At 39.5% G+C, this 26329-nt stretch overlaps 2 protein-coding genes across 5 annotated transcripts in view; one reads left to right on the top strand and one right to left on the bottom strand.

The window, feature by feature from the left end:
- Positions 1 to 26329, top strand: part of LOC149527999 (phosphoglucan phosphatase DSP4, amyloplastic-like) — a 250463-nt gene that overhangs the window by 178932 nt on the left and 45202 nt on the right. For 3 of the 4 annotated variants that reach the window (XM_089809326.1, XM_089809324.1, XM_089809327.1), the window contains one exon: positions 5375 to 5431. The exons of the other annotated variant lie outside the window; for it this stretch is intronic. In XM_089809326.1, the coding sequence (XP_089665452.1) occupies positions 5375 to 5431 (57 nt within the window). The remainder of the gene's footprint in view (positions 1 to 5374; positions 5432 to 26329) is intronic. 4 annotated transcript variants of the gene reach the window in all.
- LOC149528000 (uncharacterized) lies at positions 7373 to 22328 on the bottom strand. Its single transcript, XM_089809125.1, has 4 exons — positions 22165 to 22328; positions 21842 to 21972; positions 7680 to 8080; positions 7373 to 7537 (listed from the first exon to the last, which is right to left on the bottom strand). Exons 1-4 carry the CDS (start codon positions 22326 to 22328, stop codon positions 7373 to 7375), a joined length of 861 nt encoding a protein of 286 aa, XP_089665251.1.

The raw sequence follows: 26329 nt of genomic DNA, 5'->3' as shown, positions 1-26329 counted from the left end.
ACAGAATGGACACAACAGGAAAGAGTAGAACTTTATTAACTATGTAAATATGCTAATACATTCAGTACAGAGAAAATAGACTTCAAAACATGCCCTAAGGGCTTACAATAGTATAAATTTGGAGATAATTTCTCTTTTTAGTACCTCCTCTCAAGCTCCACTCCGAACTGCCTTTTACAATGCTAGAAATGTTATTAAATAGACTTTGAAGGGTTAAGGATTAGGAATACATTCTAGAAAGTGCTAGTTGGCACCCACCGCCCAAACAGAAAGCTCCTGAAGTTGCATTAGAAGTCGGCGCAAAATTAGAAGAATCTAAAAATGGTAGCCGAACTTCCAGAAGGCATAACTTTTGAACCGTAGCTCCGATTGACAAACTGTTTACATTTCCGGAAAGCTCTTGAAGCGCTCTATAGCTTTATGGACCAGCTTTGCTCGTCCCCCATTTTTGGTCCTGTTTGAGGTCATTTCATGCCCTAAACTTGACTTTGAAGCATTCTTAGGTCTCCAGAAATCGAAAAACTGCGATAACTTTCAAACCGTGCAACCTTTTGACCTGATTCTTTTTCTGGAATATTCTAAATTACAATTACAATCATCCGACCAATTTACACCTTTTAGTTCACCAAAATGATGGCTCAATTACATACTCTTATTTTTTCGGCATTTACACGTATCCCAAGGTGATTAAAAACTCTAACCCAGAACACTGATAGTGGAACTGTGAGAGTTAGAACTTTTATTTGACCCAAATGGGTCTCCATAAATGAAAACACATGAAATAGAAACTAAATCTAAGTACATTTTTTTGGTTGACACTGGATTGTCCTTATACCTTTGGATGCTCCTGCATCAAAAGATATTACAAGGGACACCTGCTAAGAGGTTTTCATCAGAAGCGGAAGCAAAAGTTAAGAAGTATGGGAGTTGGTTCATTCAATTTATGCAATTCACATACATTAGATTAGCAGGAAGTACAGTTTGTCCCAAGAGACTTCCAAGGAACCCACCCGACAAGGTAGTTTTGATGGAGTTGGCTAGGCAACTTGACCATTATGACAAAATGATGAAACTTAAAGATGAAACAGGGATTACCTTCTCATTTGGAATTAGCAATGATAGTTGCCCCAATCCTGTTGCTTTTGCAGCTATGGAGAAAGAATTAGAATGGTATCATCTAGGATGGTATAGAGCAAGGCAAGGATTTGATCCTAGTGGTCTTATCAAGGCATCTCACAGAAATATATTTAAACATGTTCCTACTATAAAAGATTTTTGGGCTAATGCACATGATGACTTTCATGTGAGAAAGCTAGCTTTCTCAAGATTGTCAATGAACATGATGAGGGCAATCAGATGGAGAAGTCTTGATATTCTCGATCAACTAGAAGATGATGAAAATATGCCAAGAGAAGATTATGATACAATGGATGGAACGGAGTTGATTCCAATGGATTGAGATGATCATCAGGATCCTTCCTTGGAGGCAATTACAAGGACAGTTGATATGCACACCAAGTCGTGGTACAATGAGAAGTTGAGGCAATTACAAAGTCAGAAGATATGCCTTACTTATGAGAAGATGAAACCAAAGGAAAGTCCAGCAGAGTTAGTCGGACAGAAAGGTGGAGGCAGTAGCCAGCAACAAAGAACAGTTAAGAGCAAAAAGAGGAGTTTGGAGGTTGAGAAAAGTAAGGAACATTAGGAACCTCCAGCAAAAAAATGGAATGCAGCACCGTCAAGGGAGAGCATTATTGAGGCTAGGAGCCAAGAGGAGAACGTCAATGAGATAGAGTTTGGGTCGAGATTGGATGAGTTGGGGAAGGTTGCCATCAAGAAGAAACATTTGAGCACCCTTGCCTCCCTCAATGCCTTTATCGCATATGCGAGAGTATATGAGAAGGATCGTGAGAAAACATTGCAAGCAACGAGCAACATGATGAATTCAGTTGAGCTCAAGATGAAACATACACCTTGCCCTCCCATGAAGGAAGTCAACGACTAGCTAGCCAAGTTCATTGCTTTGGCTAAAAAGATGAAAGAAAGGGGTAGAACTATATTAGAAGATCATTTGATGTAAGCCCAAGTTGCAAATTCTCCTTCTTCTTGGGTAGGATAGGTGTCTGATTCTGATTGGCTACCATTTTGGTGCTTTCTCATTGGTTGCCAGTTTTCCTTTTTCTTTCATTTGTCCATTGATGAGGTGGCATCTTTTCATTGGCTAATGGGATGGCAACTCTAATTAGAGTTTTTTGGATCCAATTTGGATCGTTGGTTTTGCCTCTTAATCTCTACTGTTGGTTGTAATTTTGGCCTCTATATAAGGCCATTTGCTCTCATTTGTGAAGGGTTGAAGAAAATTGTTGCTAAGATAATACCAAAATTGCCTCTATTTATCATTGTCGTGACTTGCATGGTGATTAAGAACATTTGGTGTTATTGCATGGTTTCTACTTCCAAATAGTTAAAGTTAGATTTCCTTTGATGTTGTTAAAGTAGATTTCATTTTGAGAAAGTTGCTAAGAGTAAGAGTAGATGGATAGTTGCATGGTGATATTAGTGGATGTTTGATAGGGATCTATAAGCTAGGACACTAGAATCCTAGCAGCTTGTTAAGAAGCCTTGCATGGTAATCTAGTCATTTTCCTTTGAATCATTGCATCTATGGAGGTAGAGCCATTGGTTAGCTTTCATTAGATTCGATCCCCATCCATTTGCTAATCTTTCCATTCACAGGAGTAGGAGTAGAGCAGTGAGTAGTTTAGTATTTGGAGCTTTGAGGAAGGAGGTTAGGAGAAGCATCATGGGTAGACACCCCCCACCATCACCACCATCAACATTATCTGACACTCATATATTTTACAAACCCATCATCATCACCATCATCCAAAAACCCAAGTCATCCTTGAGTGAACAACGTAAGCCCGCCTACGTGATTACCAGCAAATCACATCGATATAACTGAGTTAGTATCCACAAGTGTAAGGAGCATTGGAGTTTTTCTCATGTCTTCATGAATATCAACTTTTCAAGAGAGGAATTGAGTGTTTGACATTTCATGTCAAGTATTTGATTGCTATATGTTATGTAGTGGTACAAAACGGACATCAACAGATAATAAAAAACACAAACTGACTAGGCACAAGAAAAGAGCATTACTGTGGTGAAAGACCTACCCTAGCTTGTTCTTTGTTCCATTCAAACTTCTAACTATAGGATGATCTACATTTTGGCTCATATATTCTAGTTTATTGAATATCTGCTTCTGGCTATTGTTTCATTGATTTTACCTCAGCTGGGAGACTAAGCTTGGTATGTTATTTGCAGAGTATTTCTGATTTTTCATAGAGAAATCACCCATTACAGGGCTGTATCAATTCTGTAGATTGCATGTGGCTTTCCTAGAATCAAAAAAAATTATTTTAAGGATGCAAATGTAAACACATCCATTTGAGGTGTCTGTATGCCAAGAAACATATTGAAGTGTTCACTGAAACTTGGAATGCAAGAGACGAGTTAAAGAATATAATTTTCAGAATCACTTGAAAGTATAGTTTCTAGCCCACAGCTTGTACGTGCATGGCATTCTGAGTCTTTTTCAGACTTAACAAGTGTTAGAAAAATTAGTGGAACTTTCTTGCTTCAGTTCATTGTACCTAAAAAAATGGTTTGTCTTGTGGGAAAGATCATAGGATCAAACCAGCAGAACTAATTTGTTCAAAATGCTTCAAAAAAGATAGAATTCAGAATATTGCTCACTGTAATTTTCAGTTATTGGGCTGGTAGAGGTATATGCCCAAATTTACGAATTATTTCATTTTCAGTAATATGTGATGTGGACAGTGAAAAAGTTTTTGCTATCATGTTTGTTATTTTTATTAATCTTATCTATTTCCCATGCATTGCAATCTATGAATGTTCACTGAAAAACGTAATAGATGAAATCTGAAATTATTCCTATCAGAAAGCTATATATTCCTTCCATTATGTTATCACACAAAATTGTAAACAATATCAACATAAAAAATCAGGGGTAACCATTACACGCCTTTACCAAACTTTTCTCTTGTAAATTGCAATAATTTGATTGTGGACTGTTCCCTCTGTTTGAAGGCACATCTATGCTGTGGCAAGAGCATGATTCAGCACAATCATAGAATTCCAGATCTAATTATAAAAGACATTTACACTCCTATTCATCCATTATATGGTTGTTTTATGTAAATTTATGTTTGGGAATTCTATTGTGTAAATGGATTGTGTTTGTGTGTCACTTTTTCCTCATGTCATATGCTTCCTTATAGTCTAATCTGTGATCATGAAAAATCAACTTTACAACCTTGTAAGAGCAGGTCACTCTTTTCCAGCCCAGACTGTTCAAATCAATATGTTATGTTCATGCTCGACAAACTGCAAAATTCTGATTTATGAGGCCAAAAGTAGTTATTGGTACCATTTTCTATGGGACCTTCTAATAGGTAAGTTGATTTGTTGAACTCCAGATCACAAGCACTAACAATGTTTTTTTTCATTGTGTTGTGCCTGGGGCATCCCTGCGACCCAGTCCAGCACCCAACCCACAAGCACTAACAATGTTAATATCAATCCTTTTGATCATCCTAATTAAGCTTGATAATAGTTGATCAATCTATTAGCATAACAATTAGTTGTTCTGGGTTATTCGGTCAATCGTGAAACCTTCTAAAGGGCTTTTGTATTCATGTTTTAGCTTTGTAAAACCTCAATAATGATCAAAAGCCCCCTTCAATAATGAATAAACTGTATTCATTTCAGGGTAGGTTATTCTAGGTTTTAAAACCTCATTAGTTTATTGTGCATTGCTTTATTTCATTTTATGCACAATAAGCAAGGTTGTAATAGAGGTGACTAGCTCTTCCATCTTAGAGATGGAGTTTATTCTAGTTTTTAGTATCCTTTTCAATTTATTTTCTGAAGCAGGTACCTTCTATTATGTCATAATTTAATAAGATACAAAGTAATTGTCATTGAAGTGGACAAAAAAACCCTCTTGTGGCATAGGCAAGGCAAGGTAAGCTTGGAGAAATAACATGTTTTTCCTAGTACTTACTTTTTATAAAAAGTACTTTTCAAGCTACCACTCATTTCTGCTAGTTGTAAAAAGTAACAAATTGTGAGAAATTATAATTCCTGTAGATCTTGCAAAATACTTGACCTATTTTCTCTATTTTTAATGTTCTTCCAGAACTAAAAGGGATTTTGTGCTCATTTGGATCTTATTGTGTTTTGAAAGCTAAAGAGGTTTTTGTTACTTCGCAATTAGTATCAATATCTCTAGTCACCTTTATAATAGATTGCTAACATATACTGACGTTTTCTTTTCCTTTAGTGCTAGAATGTACGCACATGTTGTCCAAACATTGAGGCTATCAAGAGAGCAACTGCCGACATCGTAAGTCATTTGGGAGGAGGTCCTTTAATTGCTTTTTTCTTTTTTTAAATTTGATTTCCATTTGTATCAAATATCAAATAAATCCTTTACATGAAGCACCCAGCATTGGTTTGGATAATAACCAAATGGCTTTTTAATTGTCAAAACTACAATGATGTGTCCAGCAGTTCTCAAAAATACCAGCTATAAACCAAGAGCAGAGAACACATATAAAACAAGCAATCTACTTGGGGAAGAGTATATTACTTCTGCTAAGAGAGACCTTCACATCACAATATCTATGCATATTCACAAAATTGCCCATACAATCATAAACTTACCAATGTAACTCAGATATCATATCAACACTTATCACAACTAAATATGTAGCCCCTACCCAAAGGTTGGGGAAAGAAGGGGTAGAGCTTGCATAATTAGAAGCTTTTCTACTTGGCAACAATTTTATTCCCCTGAGAAAGAACATGAAGACTAGCAGCCTGGGAAAAACCTTTGTAACAGAAACTTCTGATTGCTGGGCTACATGGATTCTCTAAATAGTAAAATCAAAGAAACGTGAATCAGAATCGGCAAGGCTGAATCGAATCGTGAATCGGCAATGAATCGGCGATGAATCGGCAAATTTGAAAAAACCCTTTAAATTTAAAGATTTTAACAATTTAAAACTTATTTCATGCACCCTTTATTGAATATAACTTAAGCACACTATAACATCATCAAATAGAAGTTAAAACTTAACATACATAAACATGGAACATAAAATCCATCACATACGTAACTATGTTATCTAAAATGTAAATTGTAGGCTAGCTGAAGTAAATAGAAATCAAATGATCATAATGATTTAAATCATAGAATGTATGTAAGATGATCCATAAGACATCAAATCATAAATTTATGTAAGAATCTAAGATGAAGATCCATGAAAGTTTGAAACATATGTCTATCAATGATTCAGTATCAATATCTGTAAGCAAAATATAAAAACAAGGCTCCAGCTCAAGCCTCAGGCTCATAGTCATCATCATCCTCAAGCTCGGCTACAGCCTCAGCCTCAGCCTCTGAGTATCCAGTCTGCCTAGTAGCAAGGCGTCTAATGTAGGTCCTAGAGGACTGTCGAGCCATATCTCCCGCATATAAGATGGGCTCACGAATGTTGCTAGGGCCTGTGTTTGTGCGTGCACGTGTGCGTCTACCAATGCCTGAAGAACGTGCTCTAGCTGCCTCAGCCTCTATATCCACCTGGTCAATCCACACACGGTCTTCCTCAGTGAAGACTGGATCTACAACCTCTGTGAGCCACTCTGATTCTGGATCAATCTCCTCCAGAATGATCGGAGAGGAGTCAGTGCCCAAAATCTGTCTGATCCTAAGACGGAGGTTGTAATGAACGAAGACAAGATCATTCAACCTCTGCACTGTCAACCTGTTTCTCCTCTTCGAGTGGATGTGCTCGAACATAGACCAACTGCGCTCACATCCAGAAGCGCTGCTTGGCTGACTCAGAATATGAATGACAATTTTTTGAAGTTTTGGGGTTGTGGCCCCAAACATTTGCCACCACCTATTTGAAATAAGGGAAAATAAAAATAATTAGTCTCATTTACAAATTACAAATTACAAGTTAACTCTAAAATTACATAATCAACTTTAAGTTTGAAAATCTAGATTCATGAACATTGAATATATTATTTAATTTTTACCTGGCTGTATTGTTTCCCGAGCATCTATGGCTACCCTGCTAGAGAAAAGTGGCCCTTCTTTATTATTGAACTTATCAAGTTCAATAATTGCAGCACTGCTATCCTTATCAGTACTCAACCTCTGGATCACTGTATATAATCCGGTGAGAACCTCCTCATCCGCCTTGAAGTTAGGACGGAAACGAAATGCCGAATTCAAAAAGTAAGCTGCTGCATGGATGGGTCTGTGGAGCTGATTCTGTCATCTCCTATCAATGATGTCCCAAATAGGGGCATACTTCTCCTGCACTCCTGCGTACTGAGCTCTAATGGCCTCCTTGGCCCTATCCATGCCCTCATATATGTAGCCCATAGAGGGATTCTCCCCATCAGCAGTTCGTAGGAGAGATACAAGAGGCTCAGTGGCCTACATATAAAGTAAAACAAAAATTTGAGTCAAAACTTAAACATAGAATAATTCAATAATATAACTTAAGGTAAAACTAAATCATTAAACAATTAGCATAGTAAACTGTAAAATATTAAATGTTAAATTGCAATAAAATTACCTTAAGGATTTCTCTAGCAGGTTTCCAAAAACCATCATCATCAAATATGCAATCCACCACATCTATCCCTGCAGTGGTCGTAGCATAGGAAGATGAAATCCACTCCCGCCCAACAAACATGCTCCTCAAATCATCCCTTGATGTCAACAAGGACCGCAAGGTGATGAAATTCGAGGCAAACCTCGTGATCCCTAGACGAGCTAACTCTTTGTCTCCTGTGTACTTCCTCATTGTGCTAAGGACAAATGAATGATTATAAATAAACTTGCATATGTTTTTTGCCCTTTCCACACGTGACTGGACCCACTCAAGTTTGCCAATTTCCTCCAACATGAGGTCAAGGCAGTGTGCTGCACAAGGGGACCAAAATATGGTGGGGTGCCTCTTCATCAAAAGTTTGCCTACAACAATTTTAAAATAATTAGAAATTCAAATTTCAAACATGTTAGAACTTAGGAAACTTAGAAATTCTAAGTTAGAATTAGAAAAAGTTCAAAATTCAAATAAATTTATTTTCAAAACTTAAAAAGTTAAAAGTTTACCTGCAGCAACATAACTTGCTGCATTATCCGTCACCACTTGCACCACATGTTGTTCCCCCACCTCTGCTATAACTTCCTCAATAACCTCACATAAGTATGTGACGTTTTTTACATGAGCAGAAGCATCAATGGATTTGAGGAACATGGTATATCCTACAAGTAACAAAACAACGAATTATAATTACTATTAGCAATCAACAAATCAAAATTTGAAATAGTCAATCACGATTCAAAATTATGTATGTAGGAAAGTAGAATGATCAATCACCTCCACAGGATACAAGAAAATTGAGGAGTGTTCTTCCCCTCCTATCTGTCCAACCATCAGTCATGATGGTGCAACCCTTTTCGATCCACTCCTTTCGGTTGTCCTCAAGCTCATGCCTCATATCCTCAACCATTTCCTCCAGGAGGTATCCACTCAACTCAGCCTCAGTTGGGGCTTTAAACCCCGGACCACAAATGGTAACTGCATCTATCATGTTCTGCCAATAAGGAGTCCTGTCACAAATAGATAATGATATTGATTAGAAATTTAGATGTCAAAAACTAAAATCATAAAACAAGTAGATATAATTAAAGTTTTACTTTTACTTTTAACTTTAACTTTGAAGATAACAAAGAAAAAAGAATCAATTTCCTGGCTGCAATAAATGGAATGTTGCAAAAGTACCAGAATTTGTAAATCTCTTTTCTGGCAGCATCATGAATCTCCTTGTTCAAACCCATGCCCTCAAGCGTGGGTTGGGAGCCAGGAGTAGTGCGGGGCACAAAGTAACTATCCATTCTGCTTTTCCGCACTCTAGGCCGCAATAGGTTGGTGTTGGACTCTGTCTCAGTATGAGACCGACTACCACTAACACTCACATGAGCACTAGCACTAGGATGAAAAGGAGGCCTAGAAGAACCCTCTCCAACACAACCTACGGATGCGGAAGCTGATGCAGATGCACTTGCAGATGTAGATGCGATTGCGGGTGTGGGAGCACGGGAGCCAATACCTCTTAACCCTTCAAGTTGGATTTTCTTAGTCAACTTGTCTTGTTCAATTTTTTCTAATGCCACTAAACAAGAGCGTTTTGCCTCAGCGGTTTGTTGAGTGCAAACTGTGACATCATGGCCAGGTATGCCAGCAATGTGGTATTTCAATCTATAGATACCTCCCGAATTTATTTTTTCTTTGCAAAATATACATTTTGTTTGATATTTGGTTCTCCCAGGAAACTCTTCATTATATTTCCAGCATTCATCTTTTTTACCCATTGTGGAAATTGGAAAATGAAAGCAAAGGGCTGCTGCAATAAAAAAATTCATGTAAAAAATCAAAGTTTGCAACTAATAAACAAAAACTACAAAACAACAAACCCTAGTTTGCAATTTAGTAAAAATAAAAAACATTCAAGATTTGCAAATGAACACTAAAAAAGTTTAACAAAAAATGCATACTACACTAACATGCAAAAAAAAAAACCAACACTTACCTCTTGCAAATGAGTTGAAGAGTGTTGATATTGACTCCTTAATGCTCCCAATGCAATTTATGGCCTCCCCAAATGGACTTCTGATCTCTTTGGTGCTCTTCCTTCTTGCCGGTTGGAAACCTATGGATTCTCTTTTCTCTTCTTCTCTCTCACTCTTCCTCTCTTCTACTCATACTAAGCAAATGGAAGGCTCTTTAGGGTTATAACAAAGAGGAAAGTCAACTTAGAAAATAAATAAAACATGTGTTTTTTAAAAAAAATTGAACTTTCTATCCTTACTGCCATGGCCGATTTCTGGAGATTCACGATGGCGATTTTGGTGATTTTTGCCATGAATCGCCGATTTTGGCGATTCAAGCGATTCACAAGAAAAAATCGCCGCTAGCGATTTCCGATTCCAAAAAAATCGGGAGCCATGAATCTTATCGCGATTTCGGCGATTTTATGGCGATTTTTGGAACTATGAGTAAAATACCTTGCTAACAATTTATCTGCACTATATCAATCAACATTATTTCAGCTCTTTTGATAGTTAGAATTTGTTATGTAATTCTACTCTGACGATTTTGGTAGGTATGGCAGATGATCAATAGATTCAGTTTGCTTCTAGTGATATTACTAAAGAACACTCTTTTCTACCACTGAATGTGCTTACCAATTAAAGCAGTACATTTATCAAGGAAAACAATATACGCACTTTTCCTCAATAGTTTTTATGTGCTCAGTGATTTTAGTTGGGGCAATATATAAATTTTATGATGTCTTCTTTCCCAACCTTACCCTCTTGACCCATTGCAAGTTCAACAATGCGGGTATGTTTTCTATGAGGAAGGGAAAGAACTTTAAAGAAATGATGCCCCAAGTGGCATTTGGATTTAATGTTCCAAAATAACCTCGAGCTGCAAATGGTGCCTCCAGGAACTGCTTATGTGCTGTACACTACCTCCAGAAAAAATGGTGACTCCAGGAACTACTTATGTGCCGTACACTGCCTCCAAAAAGAATGATGCCTCCAGGAACTACTTATGTGCCGTACACTGCCTCCAGAAAGAATGGTGCCTCCAGTAATGATGCCTACAAGAACTATTTATGTGCCGTACACTAAGAAGAGTGTGGGGTTGATAATAGAGGCCGTAGGGGCAAGGATACTAGCTGTTCAATGGAAATAATGAAGAGTATGAAGGAATAAGAGACCGTACAGTTAGGAGTTACCTGTATGGAAGAAGATGGAAGGCCACACGAATGCATCCAACATGGAGGGTGATCTGATTCATACACAAACACAATAGCTCTTGATAAAACACATACCTGAATGCGAATAATAATAATTGCCGAAAGATATTACTCTGATTTGCCAGATCCAAACGACGAAATACATGCAACAACGAAATAGGGTGAGGGTTGAATCCCACCGAAACCGCACAAGCCAAATAGGGAAGATCTTGTTAGAATCTGAAAAGATTAATAACCCAGAAAACTAGTGCAAAGAGTAAATATCTAAACTATGAATGCAAATGATACAAAATGTAATGGGCACCCTTGAATGCCCCAAAAACTAAACCAAATTGCTGAAAGGAATTATGTCAAACAGTTTGCATTCAACCTCTTATTTCTCCGTTTAATGTTTTAAACGCCTTATAACTCCAGAAATCAAACGTTTATTTGTTTGTTGGGTTTTGTGCATGGAATTGGTATCATACAACATAAACAAGAAAGAAACTACAATAATATGCAAAGTGGAAATGAACTACAGCCAAATAAATGTTATTTTCAGAATTCATAAAACCAAGTACATGGCAGATTTATCAACTCACTAATTACTTCAGCATCATTGACATAATACTCCAGCCCATGCTTTCGAATTTGCTGCTACAGTACTTTTTCCTTCAATCAGTCCACTACCTTCGTAATATCGTTCCCTCAAAGCGGCATAAGCGTCGGACAAGTAGTGAAGAAGATATGAGCAAAATACCAAATTCGCCTGTAGCCGGAAATGTAACTAAACTGCCTGTTAATGAAGCCGATAACAAAGAATTCCAAAGGCCAAACCCCAAGGGAATGACGTCTAAAATGTTACAAGAGAGGATAAACGTCCTCAAATGCCAAGAACGGAGCTGCAACTCACACACCAATTTCTTCTCATATTCAACCTGTCTAATGAAGCCACAAATGCTTCCTTTTATTTTATTTCCAAGGGTCCGCTCAACTCATATGGGCAATGTGGGATAAAAGATGTATAATATATAAAACATATATTAAAACACCCCTTATGTCTCCCTTGGGTACACATCACCAAAAAATAAATATTAAAGTAACATTTTAATATTTTACAATTAAATTAGACATTACTTTAATAAAACTTCAGGCATTAAAATGTATTAGCAATCGGACTCCGAATAATGCGAGTGATAGCTCATCAAAAAGCTCTCACCGAGGAGTATCGAATCCAATCACCAAAATTGACCTGCACTGTGTTCTGCCGACTTACTAAAAATAGTAAGTATGCCTGAAACAGAGTAAATCAACTTCGTTTTGGCCCAAACTGGAAATGACTAGGTCAAAACACTCCAGGATCCCATTAAACCCTTCGTTAGCCCTCGGGACCATGTAAAACAAGGCTAACGCACACACACTTGGTCAACTGCTAAAATGGGGACATTACACAAAATCAAAATAGCATCATAGAGTTAGTCTCCAAGAGAGTAATGCAAATGCTGGAAGCAAAATAGCATTAAGAGGATGCAAAAACAAGAGATGCAAATACAAGCCAGGTAGCATGCTTATTAAGACTAGGAAGAGGGAGGAGGTGGCAACACCAACCAATGAGGAGCAACCATCTATCGGACCAAAGATAGCAAAGTATCTTCCCAAGATGGCTAATGGATGCTCACATGTAGGAAAGTGACACCTCACAACCATTCACCTAATAAGACATGCTTTATTAACCTAAGCGAGATTATTAAAAAGTGTAGGAAAAACCTAGCAAAATAGGAAAAATAAAAAACTACACTAACACCCCCCCATAAGCGAAGCTTAGGTGGATGTAGAAATGGGTCCCGGCAAGTCAAGCCTGATGAGGTACCCATGTACATAAGATTTCTCAAAAGAGAGAAAAAAGAGACCCCCCCACAAAAAAGTCAGGACTCCGAGTGAGAGGAAGAGGGCCTCCCAAAAGATGAAGCATCCCGCACCCCCAGCAAAGCTCGTAAATGAAGGAACTTGCTCTCAGTGAAGGGTTTGGTGAAGATATCAGCAACTTGCTCGGAAGGCGGACAATAGCAAAGGTCAATGACATGACCATGGATGAGCTCCTGGATGTAGTGCATGTGGACCTCTATGTGTTTGGTCCGTTGATGATGAACTGGATTCCGTGAGATCTGAATGGCACTCTGGTTGTCACAAAATATGGCTGATGGCCGTCTGATCTGGATACCAAACTCAGTGAGAAGATGTTGAATCCAAATGGCCTCAGTGGCGGCATTTATAGCCCCTCGATACTCAGCCTCAGTAGAAGATAGAGCAATAGCAGACTGCTTTTTGCTCTACCAACAAACAGGACCTGACCCAAGTGAGAAGCTATACCCTGAAGTAGACTTGCGATCCTCAGAATCACCTGCCCAATTTGAATCTATGTAGCCCACCAAATCAAGCTCAATACCTGCTACGTAGTGAATCCCACAACTATGAGAACCCTGAATGTAGTGAAGGATCCGCTTGGCTGCTTTCCAATGTAACTCATGGGGCTCCTGCATGAATCGAGAGACCATGCCTACAGCATAGGAGATGTCAGGTCTCGTATGAGTCAGATAAATGAGACTCCTAACAAGTTGGCAATACAAAGTGCCATCAACAAGTGGAGAAGAACATTGAGCCTCAAGTTTGACTCCAGAAAGGAAGGGAGTCGGAGCAGGCTTACAGTCAGCCATATGAAACCTCGAGAGTAAATCTAGAGCATACTTGGATTGTGTGATGGTGATCCCAGAAGGAGACTGAAGGATCTCAATCCCGAGAAAGTAATGCAACAAGCCTAAGTCAGTCATCAAAAAACTGTCCTGAAGGGCCACTTTGACAGCCTTAATGGTGGGTGAAGAACTTCCTGTGATCAGCAAGTCATCAACATACAAAACCAAAAATAGAAGTGAATCACCCTGTTGCAAAATGTACACATTAGGATCAGAATGGCACCGAGTGAACCCAACTGATAGAAGGAAGGAGTCCATCTTGGCATACTAGGCCCGAGGAGCCTGTTTGAGGCCATAGAGAGACTTTCGAAGACGACACACAAGTGAAGAATCCTGAAGGAAGCCCTGTGGCTGCTCCATGTAGATCTCCTCATGAAGGTCACCATGAAGAAAAGCACTCTTCACATCCATCTGATGTACTTCCCAACGATTAGCTGCAGCAATGGCAAGAACAATTCGAATGGAATTCATTCGGGCAACTGGCGCAAAAGTCTCAGAGTAGTCAATCCCAGGAACCTGGGAGAATCCTTTGGCGACCAAGCGAGCCTTGTGTTTGTCAACTAACCCATCTGCTGCAAATTTTGTCCAATAGATCCACTTACATCGAACAAGTTTTCTTCTTTTAGGAAGAGGGACAAGATCCCAAGTGTGGTTCCTCATCAAGGAACTATACTCTTCTTGCATAGTTGTATCCCACTCAGAAATACCAGAAGCCTCATGAAAGGACTGTGGATCTGAGGCAGTAGCAATGAAGACATGTGGAGCATCCTGGAATTGTGAACGAGTTCGCCTGGTGTCTGATGGATCCCCAACCCAATCACTTGCAGACTGCAAGGTCTGTCTAGCCCAAAGTGGGAAAGAAGATGGAGAATCTGGAGGGGAATCATTAACCTTTGAATGATGACTAGGAGAGGAAGGAGGTGAGTTCTCTGAATCACTTTCTGCATCAGAAGTAGAGGTAGAAGACTGTTCAAGTGAATCTGACTCATCAGAAGATCTGTCATGTATTCCAAGTGACTCTAATGTCAAGGTAGAAGGAGTTGGAGAAGTGATTGAAAGTGAGCTTGAAGATCCCTCCTCAAACTGAACACTCCTCTCAATGAATAACTCATGTGTAGTAGGGTGGAGCAATCGATAACCCTTCACACCATCAGGATAACCTACAAATATGCAAGGTCTGCTTTGCAGATCCAAGGCCTTACGTTTCTCTGTGGAATGTGGGCCCATGCAGGGGAGCCAAAAACTCGAAAGTGCTTAATTGATGGTTTTCGACCGCTCCAAGCTTCAAAAGGAGTAACTCCCTTCAAGGCTCGGTGAGGAACACGGATCTGGATATAACAAGCACAGTTAATGGCTTCTGCCCAATACTGTGGTGCAAGAGATCTAGAGTGAATCATACAGTTTGCCATTTCCTTCAAGGATCTATTCTTCCGTTCTGCAACACCATTTTGCTGAGGATTGTATGGAACTGAATGTTGTAAATCAATCCCCCTGAAGTGCAAAATCTTTCAAACCGATGGTTGACATACTCACCACCATTGTCTGTGCACAAAACCTTGATGGCTTTCCCAGATTGCTTTTCTACAAAATTTTTGAAGTCTTGAAAATGATCAAATACCTCTGACTTTTGTTTGAGAAAGTACACCCATGTATATCGAGAAAGGTCATCAATGAATTTGAGGACATATCGGGCCCTGCTGAAAGAAGGATGTTGAAATGAACCAGCTAAATCACTGTGAACTAGCTCTAGTAACTGTGAAGCTCTCCATGCCTTACTTTTGTCAAACTTTTCCTTAGGATGCTTACCAAGAATGTAACCTTGGCAAACACCTCCTGAGAATTGAACCGAAGGCAACCCTGTGACCATGCTCTGCTGGTTGAGCTGATGCAAATAGCGGAAGTTAAGATGACCAAACCGCTCATGCCATAATTTACTCACATCATTAGAGTGAGTGAGCAAAACAGATGAAGGAGGATCAGGAACAAAGTGAGAAAACAGATAGAGCCGTGACTGATGATCTGCTCTCCCAACTGCAACTACAAAATCACTATGCAACTCACGTATCTCCAATGAATCAGGAGTGAACTCAACCCGCTTGCCTAAACCTGTGTGAGTGATTTGGTATATTGATAGGAGATTAGTTGATAATGAGGGCACACAAAGAACATCATGGAATGTGCCATCCCCCACATCAACAGACCCTCTCCCACATACCTCAATAGGAGTGTCATCACCCATCAAAATAGAAGGCATAGTACATGGCTCAAAGGATGCAAGTTCTTCCTTAGATGAAGCCATGTGGTGCGAAGCACCCGAATCAAGAACCCAAGTGGATGGTGAGGAAGCAACTGCAAAAAGAGCTTTGCCCTTTCCTTTTCCCTTGTTGTTTTCTTTTGCCTTGTTAGACTCTTCATTAGAACTTTGTTTGATAGACTCAGGAACACTAATATTATTCTTCTCAAGAATGTATGTCAAGTGATCAATTTGTTTCTTCAAACATTTATGTTCATCATGACCGGGTCTTTTACAATAGGCACATTTAACCTTTTCTTTCTTAGGCTTATCACCCTTAGAGGATGAGGTATCAATAGTTGCTTTTGAAGCAATTGGTATCTGATCCTTCTTTTCCTCACTATTATTTTGTTTCTCATCCTTACTATTGTTGTTACTACTTTGTCCTTTTTGTTCTTTTGTGCCTTGGTTGGTTGCTAAGGCATGTGACTTAGAGGACTTAAGAGTGCCCATCTAGATTAGCTTGTCCTGTTCTCGAGTGAGATTGACAGCAAAATCATCTAGAGATGGCATGGTGAATTGAGTACCAAGTGCACCTTTAGTAGCATAGAAGGTAGAGACAAACACAGAATATTCTAAACTTAGCTTAGAGAGAATACTGAGAATCAGTTGTTCATCTTTCTTTTCAATTCCACATTGTTTTAACTGCAGCCTTAGTGATTTCAATTTGGTGAAGAAATCTTGGATTGTGTTGAAATTTCCTGGACTAAAACTAATTAATTCATTTTCCAACATATGACCCCTCATTGAATCTTGTGTGCCAAATAATGTTTCTAGCTTTGTCCATACTTCATGTGGTGTATCCAAAGACTCAATGTGAAATAGCAAGTCAGGAGAAACAGACAAACACAATGTTCCATATGCCTCATCACATTTGTTAAACCACTTAGGCTTGTCTTCATCTTTAGCAGGTTCAGTTTCAAGTCCCATAGTTATCCTATTTAATCCAGCTTTCCTTAAGTGAATTATCATGCATGATTTCCACTCAAAGTAATTGTATGGAGTTAGGATGGGCATATTTGTTTGATCCATGATGAAGAAATGCAAAGAAATGCTTAAAAGAAGAGAACCCAGCCATGACAATGCCCCCCCTTTTTTACTCAATCAAAGAACCCCCCCTCAAAGAAATATGTTTTGGCACTTTATTTTAGTGCATTTACAACTACCACTAGAAAGAGATACTTAGTGGTCTTGATTTCAATGCATTACAAACCCTCATGAAGAGCATATTCTAAAAGTGAAACTTGGGCACAATAATCAAAGAAACAAATAGCACCACTGCGATCTACTCAAAAATTTATGCACTTTCAAAAAAAGAATTGCCTCGATACGAGGTTGTATGAATAAGTTATGATCCTCCGAAGTTTCTAAAATGAGAACTGTGCACAGTCACGGCTGAGAATCTGCAATTTCTAAAGAATTCATGCATGAAAATCAAAAAACAAATCCACTAGTGGATAGAGCACAGAAAAATAGCCAAGTTCATAACAAGAATCATCAAAATTGGAGTCCGTATGAGCAAGAACGAGACATTTGAAAACTGCATTCAAATCTACGACTGCCAACGAAGAGGGGTATGGCTGTAGCTTTGCATTCTCGATTCTGAAAAATATATAGCTTGCATGCAAAATCTAAAAGATACCCAGATGGTTTTTCGGGGCTGCGAACAAAACTCAAAAAGCGTTTTTCTTGCTGATGTACAGAAGATGTTGCTGTATTGTAAATCAGACGCCTTTAACAGTAAAAAACGGCTCCAAAAATAAAAAAAACGCCTCCAGCAACCAAATATGACATGCAAATGTTGGATCAGCTTCTTAAGTCCATCAATGGCATGCTGGAACCTGCAAAACCGATTGAAAACTCCAAATATGCAAGTTGGTTGTCAGATTTGAGATTGAAACCCCAGAGAAAAACTGTTTTTGTCAAATCTTTTCTGATTCTCAAGATCATCCAAAGATGCAAGAGAAGAGCATACTTCGTTTTTCAAAAAACTACAATAAAGTTTATTTGCCCCCCCCCCCGAATCTCTCAAATAAGGAAACTAAAATCTACTCTTGCACATAGAAAAGCTTTGATACCATGTTAGAATCTGAAAAGATTAATAACCTAGAAAACTAGTGCAAAGAGTAAATATCTAAACTATGAATGCAAATGATACAAAATCAAAATAGCATCATAGAGTTAGTCTCCAAGAGAGTAATGCAAATGCTGGAAGCAAAATAGCATTAAGAGGATGCAAAAACAAGAGATGCAAATACAAGCCAGGTAAGCATGCTTATATAGGCTAGGAAGAGGGAGGAGGTGGCAACACCAACCAATGAGGAGCAACCATCTATCGGACCAAAGATAGCAAAGTATCTTCCCAAGATAGCTAATGGATGCTCACATGTAGGGAGGTGACACCTCACAACCATTCACCTAATAAGACATGCTTTATTAACCTAAGCGAGATTATTAAAGGGTGTAGGAAAAACCTAGCAAAATAAGAAAAATAAAAAACTGCACTAACAGATCTTTCACTTCGGAAATGGCGACAATCCTGAACTCCAATAGGAATTCGTAGTACAGAGAAATATAATCCAGAAGCATACCTACAGACTACCCACAAGCCATGCTTAAATACCCATTGGGAAACTTTCCGAGGGTGTACAAAGATAGCTGACAGTGACACAAACTACGGAAACAAAAATTAAAATAGGTCTGAGATACATTAACTCAATCGGCTCATTACAAAAGTTTAATTAAATACATTTATTTTATGACGGGGACATTGCAGTTCTCCTGTCCCAAAATTTGCTTGTCCTCAAGAAAATGCAAACCCAGTTCTGAGAAATCTTTCGTAATCAGCTCCTTCAATTCCGAGTTAGGCACTAAGTAGATCTTCCCGTCGAAGTAAATGATGTCATCGATAACCTTGTATCTTTCATCGCGTACATAACCATCCATCAACTCACATGCAAAAGTGTTCTTGGAATACTCGACCAATAGATGGGCCCACCAATTATCCAAGGAATGCGGGGAGGTGTTGACTATCTTGTTTTTTCTTGCAATGTTTGGGGCCAAATCTTATTTAAAAATTGCCTCCATCTTCTTGATTGTGACTTCCCTTAATCTTTTATTTGACATTCCTCTTAGTAACACCTTCTTGCCATCCATTTGGAATGAAAAGTCTATCCTTTTGAAACTTTCAGTGTACTAGTCAAGAGTTTCCAACCATTGGATGCCCAAAATGATATCAATATCAGCCAAGTCTATGACAAAAAAATCATCTACCAAGGTATAGTTTTCCATGGAAATTTGTAGCCGTGGGATCACATGAGTGCAAGGTAACAAGGTTCTTCCTGCAACCTTAACCTCAAATCCTCCATGCTCAACTGCGTGCAGGCCTTTACTAGTGACCAAAAATGAAATTTGATGAAATTGAGTGTGGTGCCACTATCAATCATGATTGGGACTCGTTTTTCGTGAAGTGTGCCACAAACTCTGAAGATACCACCTCCAGTTGGTGTAGTGAGTGTAGTAATGGAACCCCCTTTTTGTATCAAGACATTTATTCTCTCCTGCTAGGTCATGTCTTTGTCAGTCGCTGCAAGTATTTATTCTTCGTCGTCATCAGACATCACCTCAATGTAATGAATCTTTCCCTTCCTGAGGCAGCGATGACCAAGACCCCATGGTTCTTTGCACGTGAAACAGAGCTTTTTCCTCCGGAGTTCTTGCCGAGAATCTTCATCAAACTGAAGTTTTTTTTGAATTGGCTCCTTGTCTTTGTCTTCTTGTGGGGATGGTGTTGGTGTAACTGTGTGAGTTTTGGAGGAAGATGCAGCCATGTCACACACCTTCTTAATAGCTTTGTTGAGTGTACCTGGGTTGAACCCTTTAATCTAGCCTCTCAAAGGCTCTCTTAGCCCATCCATGAATAAGACAATTCAACGTCTTTCAGAGATGTCTATGACTAATACGAGCAGCCTTTGGAACTCAGTGACATAGTTGTCTACCGTGCTCATTTTCTTTAGTTGAGCTAAATCTTTGAAGTTTAACTCAGGATCCTTCCCATTGAAATGATCAATGAGTCTCTTAGTAAACTCAACATAAGAGGTCACTTGGTCGTGACCAAGAGTGACCAGTCCATGATGCCACCACTCATGCACCACTCCTTCCAGCTGAAGTGCTGCGAACTTGATTGCTTCCTCTTCGGGCATTGGATTGAGTTGGAAATAGGCGTTTGCCTTAAGAACCCACAACTGTGTGGTAATGACTCCAGATCCATCAAATGGCGATAAGTTCACCTTTCCAATCTTTCTCCTGAGATCATCATTAAAATAACCGCGATTTCTGAGATGACCATTACTATAAGGGTTATCCAAACTGACTTTTGGCAATTCGTCAAACACTTAGCATGCAACCATATATGCGTGAAGGTATAATGTTTGAACAATTCACCAAGTAAAGAGATGAAAACAATAGCAGTGGATACCAACAATATTTAGGAAAAATTTAATTGTTATTAGCATTCAGAGATTGATTTGTACAAACTTCTAATGGCAATAGCAATTTTTTGCAATGTTTCAAAGTAACAACGTCGAAGCATCTACAGTCCTGTACCTAATTTTTTAAAAGAAAATCAAGAACCTGGAAATCTGCAATGCATGAATCTTTAGATGGCACCTTTTTCCTAACTGTTTGCAACCTTGCTGGTGTAAATTGCTGAATGAGGTTCAAGTCTGATTCTGTCTGTTATAGCACTGCCGTACTTGTACGGCTCTGGCACGATTTTTAAAATAAATTCCTCAGCCCTCCAAACAGTCCCCAAATGATATATGATAAATCACCTAGTATTAATTAAATAGCCTCCAAAAATAACAAAGGTAATTCTGGACAGTTTGTGATATGGAGACAATTTTTGTGACCTGTGCCCTGTGCCCTGTACGGCTCTGACATGTACGGCCCTGTTCATCAAATAATCGAATGTGAATTGGATGCTTTCCTTGGTAAAATCTGAGACGCCTTAGGGTATTATATAATCCTTTCCAAGTAGAAATTCAGACTCTTGTGCTGTGAAGAGTTATGAACAAATATGAGTTCGGTCCTGATCAAAACCCCATTCAAAAAATCACAATTTCTTCTCCTAAAGTTGGCCAGTTGACACTGTAAGAAGAGGATGACCTCCAAACCCTTGCAAAGAACTAAAATCTACAAACCCACCTTTCAGAAATGATCCTTCATGAAATGGCAGAATACCATCTCCAATGAGCAACCCTTCAGAAGATATCTCACTTCCTCAGTTATGCAGATTCAAGGGAGTTTTCGTTCCCAAAGACCTAATGGAAATTTGCAGACCGAAGACCACAAATTGCTCCAATATGATAAGTAGTAGAATCCACAAAATCACTTGTCCCAATAGGTGCCTCTTGTCCCCTATTTATTCACTTTTTGGGAAGTCACAAGAAACTTCCAAAATCGACTTTTATAATGTCTTATTATAATGCACTTTTTATTATCTTATAATTTTATAAAATTAAATAACTTTATTAAATTAAAAGTGCAATCTCAATTTAACATTAGAACATGTAGGCCCCATTTACTAGATGTAGGATTAATTATACTCTCCAAGAGCAAAAATGCAATCATCTGGCAACGAGATGACTCTCTCCAAAATCATTTGCCTACGAGAGTCGATGATAGGCAAATCTACTGTAGGAATTGTGTCGCTAGAAAGGGGACGTGACAGTTCGCCCTTCTTGAAATTGCTTGTCCACAAGCAATCTTAAAGCTGGATGCTGCAAAATTGTTTCATTTTCCCAAGTGGCATCTTCAACTGGTAGATCTCTCCATTTAACCAGATATTCTCTGATCACCCTTCTGTGGAGCTGCTTTTCCCTACTGTCCAAAATGAATTCTGGCACTAAGATCAATTTCCCTTCATCATCCAAAGGAGGCAACACCATAGAAGGTACCACATTCTGTCCTAATGCTTTTTTGAGGCGCGACACATAGAACACATTGTACACTTTGCTGTTTGCGGGAAGCTCAAGCTCATAAGCCAATTCCCCTATTCGCCTGGTGATCCTAAAAGGCCCATAATACCTAGGCTTAAGCTTCTCTGACCCACTCTTTTTTAGAGTAGATTGTCGAAATGGCTGAAGCATGAGGTAAACCATGTCACCCACCTCAAAGCTCCTCTCTGTCCTCTTTTGATCTGCATACTGCTTATACTGATTCTGTGCCCGAGCTATGTTATCCCGAAGAGCGCTAATAATGTCTTTACTCTCTTGAATCAAATCCCCGGCACGTGGAACCCGAACATCACCCATCAGCAAGTCAATAAAGCTCGGTGCATCATACCCATATAACGCTCGGAAAGGTGTCATCCGAATAGACATGTGAAAAGTGGTGTTATAACAATATTCACACAAATAAATCCATCTTACCCATGCCTTCTGCTGACCAGCCACGTAATTTCTCAAGTAGCCTTCCACCCACTTTTTCACTATCTCTGTCTGTCCATCAGTCTGCGGGTGATAACTAGTACTAGGTGTGAGCTCAGTGCCACATAATCGGAACACCTCCCGCCAAAAATGACTCAAGAATCTACTATCCCTGTCGCTAACAACACTTCGGGGTATCCCATGTAACCTGAAAACCTCTCTGAAGAATACCTCAGCTACCTGTACTGCTATATAAGTAGTGGTGATGGGAAAGAAGTGAGCATATTTCGTTAGTCTATCCACCACCACATAAATGCAATCGCGTCCCTGAGCCTTGGGCAACCCTGTAATGAAATCCATGAATATTCATTCCCACTTTTGATTTGGAATAGGAAGTGGCTGTAGGAGTCCTGCTGGGAAGGTGTGTTCTTGCTTATTCTGCTAACAAACAGGACACTCACGAACATACTGCAATACATCTGTCTTGAGTCCTTTCCATGTAAACCATTCTCGCACTTGTCTATATGTTTTAAAGTACCCGGGATGACCAGCTATAGGTGAATCATGAAGAGCCCGCATAATAGACCGCTTCACCTTCGATCTTGGGACTAAAAATATCTTGCTCTTGTAAATAATCAATTCATCCACAAGTGTATACCTGGTATCAACAATTGTCCCATCAACTATCCCAGATGCCCAAGAGTCTCTAGCGTACTCTGCAACAATCAAATGCTTCCAATCCTCAGAGATCTCAACCATTGCACTAAGATGTGGCCTGCGTGACAAGGCGTCTGCTACAACATTCTGAGTTCCCTTAACGTATGATATATCAAAGTCGTATGCCTGCAGCTTACTCACCCATTTCTGTTGTCTATCATTGAGATCTCTCTGTCCAAGGAAATGTCTCAAACTGTTGTGTTCAGTTTTTATACAAAACTTACCACCTATTAGATATTGCCTGAATTTAGCTAATGCATGCATGATAGCTAACATCTCCTTATTGTAAATGCTGAATGATCTTTCTGGCCCACGGAGTTTCCTGCTTTCATATGCAATAGGGTGTTTGTCCTGCATCAGAACAGCCCCAATACCATCTCCTGAGGCGTCACACTGAAGTTCAAATGGCTTCGAGAAATCGGACAATGCTAGTACCGGACATGAGGTCATGATCTCCTTAAATCTGTCAAAACAAGCCTGTGCCTTTGCTGTCCAAACAAAAGCTCCCTTTCTTAGCAAATCTGTCATAGGAGCCGCATGTCGCGAATATCCGCAAACAAATCTGCGATAGAAACCACATAAACCAAGGAATCCTCTCAGCTGGGTCAGGTTCTTAGGAATAGGCCACTCCACAATAGCACGAATTTTATCAGGATCCATCCGTACTCCTTCTCTACTGATAATATGACCTAAGTACAATAACTCGGTCATGCCCAAATCACATTTGGACTCTTTGGCATACAAGGACTCTGCCTGCAAGGTATTCAGTACTGTCTCTAAATGCTCCATATGCTCACGCCATGTCTGATTGTATACCAAGATATCATCAAAGAAAACCAACACAAACTTCCTCAGCTGATGATGGAAGACCTTATTCATGGTGGATTGGAAAGTAGCTGGTGCATTGGTCAACCCGAATGGCATCATTACAAACTCAAAGTGCCCACAATGACATCTGAAGGCAGTCTTCTCTATGTCCTGTTCTCTGACTCTAATCTGGTGGTAACCGGATCTCAAGTCTATCTTACTAAAGTAGCATGCCCCATGTAGTTCATCTATCAGCTCATCAATCCGTGGAATAGGATATCTATTATTAATGGTTTTCTTATTCAGCACTCTGTAATCAATGCACATCCGAAGAGAACCATCTTTCTTCTTTACCAAAACTACTGAAGAAGCAAAAGGAGACTTACTAGGTCTAATGTGTCCCATTGCAAGAAGTTCCTTGATGGTTTTTTCTATTTCATCTTTGAGCCTCTTTGGATGCTTGTACGGAGTAATCATAACTGGTTTAGCACCCTCTTCTAATTCGATGATATGCTCAATCCCTCTATCAGGTGGTGTACCAAGTGGAATATCGCTGAATACCTTACTATACTTTTCCCTCAATATCTGGATGTCTGGATGATATTCTGTCTTTTGTTGTTTCTCCTTTGTGGGCATGAGAGTACACATGGCTGCCCATTCAATATCATTATGCCTCACCAATCTTTCCAATCGTCTGAGAGAAATGGTTCGGATGTCACTATTCCTGATAGCTCTCAACACATGCTGCTTCCCATCTACCTCAAACTTGATCTCCATGTCCTTGAGGCAGAAAGTGACTTCACCCAATAAACGTAACCATGTCATACCCAAAACGATATCCAAGTCGCCCATATTGACCACATGGTAATTTGCTTTAAACTCATAATCATTCAGACGTAAAGGCATGTCTCTAACCATTCTATTACACTTAAGAGTGTATCCATCGGCAACTTGTTCTCGGAGACCCTCAAACTCCTCTGTCTTAATACCACGACGCTCAACCAAACGTGCATCAATGAAGTTGTGTGTAGCACCTGTATCAACCAATGTGATCACCTTCTATCCTGCTAGAACACCACGTAACCTAAAAGATCCCTCCTGCTGAATACTAGACAAACACCCCTGCTGTAAATGTAACTCAATTTCCTCCTTTTGTTCTGAATTTCCTATTTCTCCTTCAGGTTCTGAATTACTGTGATCATCCTCATTTGCCGTACTGTCAGAATCTGATCCTTCGTAATATGCCCACATAACTCTATTGGCCTTTCCCTTAGGTCTCAAAGGACAATCATGGTCCTTATCATATGGGCCTTTGCAATAAAAGCATAGTTTCTTCCTGCGCAAGTCGTTTAATGCTTCTGCATCTAGGGGTGTAGTAGATTTTCCTTTGGTATCAATACTCTTCCCTTTATTCTTATCAAACTTCTTATTGTCTCTGAAAGAAGTAGTACTCTTGGAAGTGAACCTGCTAGAAGGTGTTGTAAGCTCCATACTCCATGCTTTCCTCATGGCCTCCTAAAGTGTTGGTGGATCAAATGCCTTAATCCACCCCTTAAGGGGTTCAGACAATCCTTCTGCGAATAAGATAACCAACCGTCTCTCAGACACATCCTATACCATAACTGACAACCTTTGAAATTCACTAATATAAACCTCCAAATTGCCTGACTGTCTTAACTGTGCGAGGTCGCAAAAATAAATCTCCGGATCCATTTTATCAAAACGCTCAACCAATCTATCCACAAAGTCCTGGTAAGATGTCACCTGATTGTGCTACAAAGTAACCATCCTGTGTGACCACCAATCATAAGCTGCACCTTCCAAATGCAAGGTGGCGTACCTGATGGCATCTATCTCAGACATAGGCCTTAATGCTAGGAAGGTGTCCAACTTATGAATCCATGCCTGTGCTGTCATCTAACCACTACCATCAAAAGATGGTAAAGTGAGTTTGCTAGCAGCTTGCTGCAACTCACTATCATGACCTCCTCTAGACCTCCTATTCTGACGGCTACTCCTCATATGCTCTCTCCTTTGGTTCAGGTAGCGATCAAAGTTCAATAGTTCACGCACATGTGGTGGTAATGCCTGCCATTCTGCAGTAGCGGCTTTGAGATCATCCAAAAAATCGTCTTCTCCTATCTCCTGAGCCTCTTCCCTTAGGAAGGTGGGACGAGTAGGCCTATTTGCTGTCCATGATCTGCGCCTAGGAGCACCCTGTGAGCCTGCCACACTTCTATTATCATGATCAGGTGTACCTCTACCATGTTCCTAAATCCTGGGCTGAACAACTCTTTCCATTATAGTAGTCAATGCTTGTAGTGACTGGGCTATTTCTTGCTGTCCGGCAGTCATGATTTTGTAAAATTCTCTGGTCTCATCGTCATCAACTCTGGGAAATCTAGGTGGACTCTGTGACT

Source organism: Cupressus sempervirens, chromosome 11, assembly GCF_028749045.1.
Source record: "Cupressus sempervirens isolate cs-2001-9-10 chromosome 11, ASM2874904v1, whole genome shotgun sequence".
NCBI classification, from domain to species: Eukaryota; Viridiplantae; Streptophyta; class Pinopsida; order Cupressales; family Cupressaceae; genus Cupressus; species Cupressus sempervirens.
The sequence above is the reverse complement of the archived record's forward strand: the minus strand, read 5'-3'. Positions and strand labels throughout refer to the sequence as shown.

Coding starts and splice junctions, on each gene's coding strand:
- LOC149528000 (XM_089809125.1), bottom strand. CDS start 22,328: ATGACACCTTTCCGAGCGTTATATGGGTATGATGCACCGAGCTTTATT. Junction 21,973..22,164: donor GCACAGAATCAGTATAAGCA/GTATGCAGATCA, acceptor TCCCGCAAACAG/CAAAGTGTACAATGTGTTCT. Junction 8,081..21,841: donor GCCAGAATTCATTTTGGACA/GTAGGGAAAAGC, acceptor AAATTGTTGTAG/GCAAACTTTTGATGAAGAGG.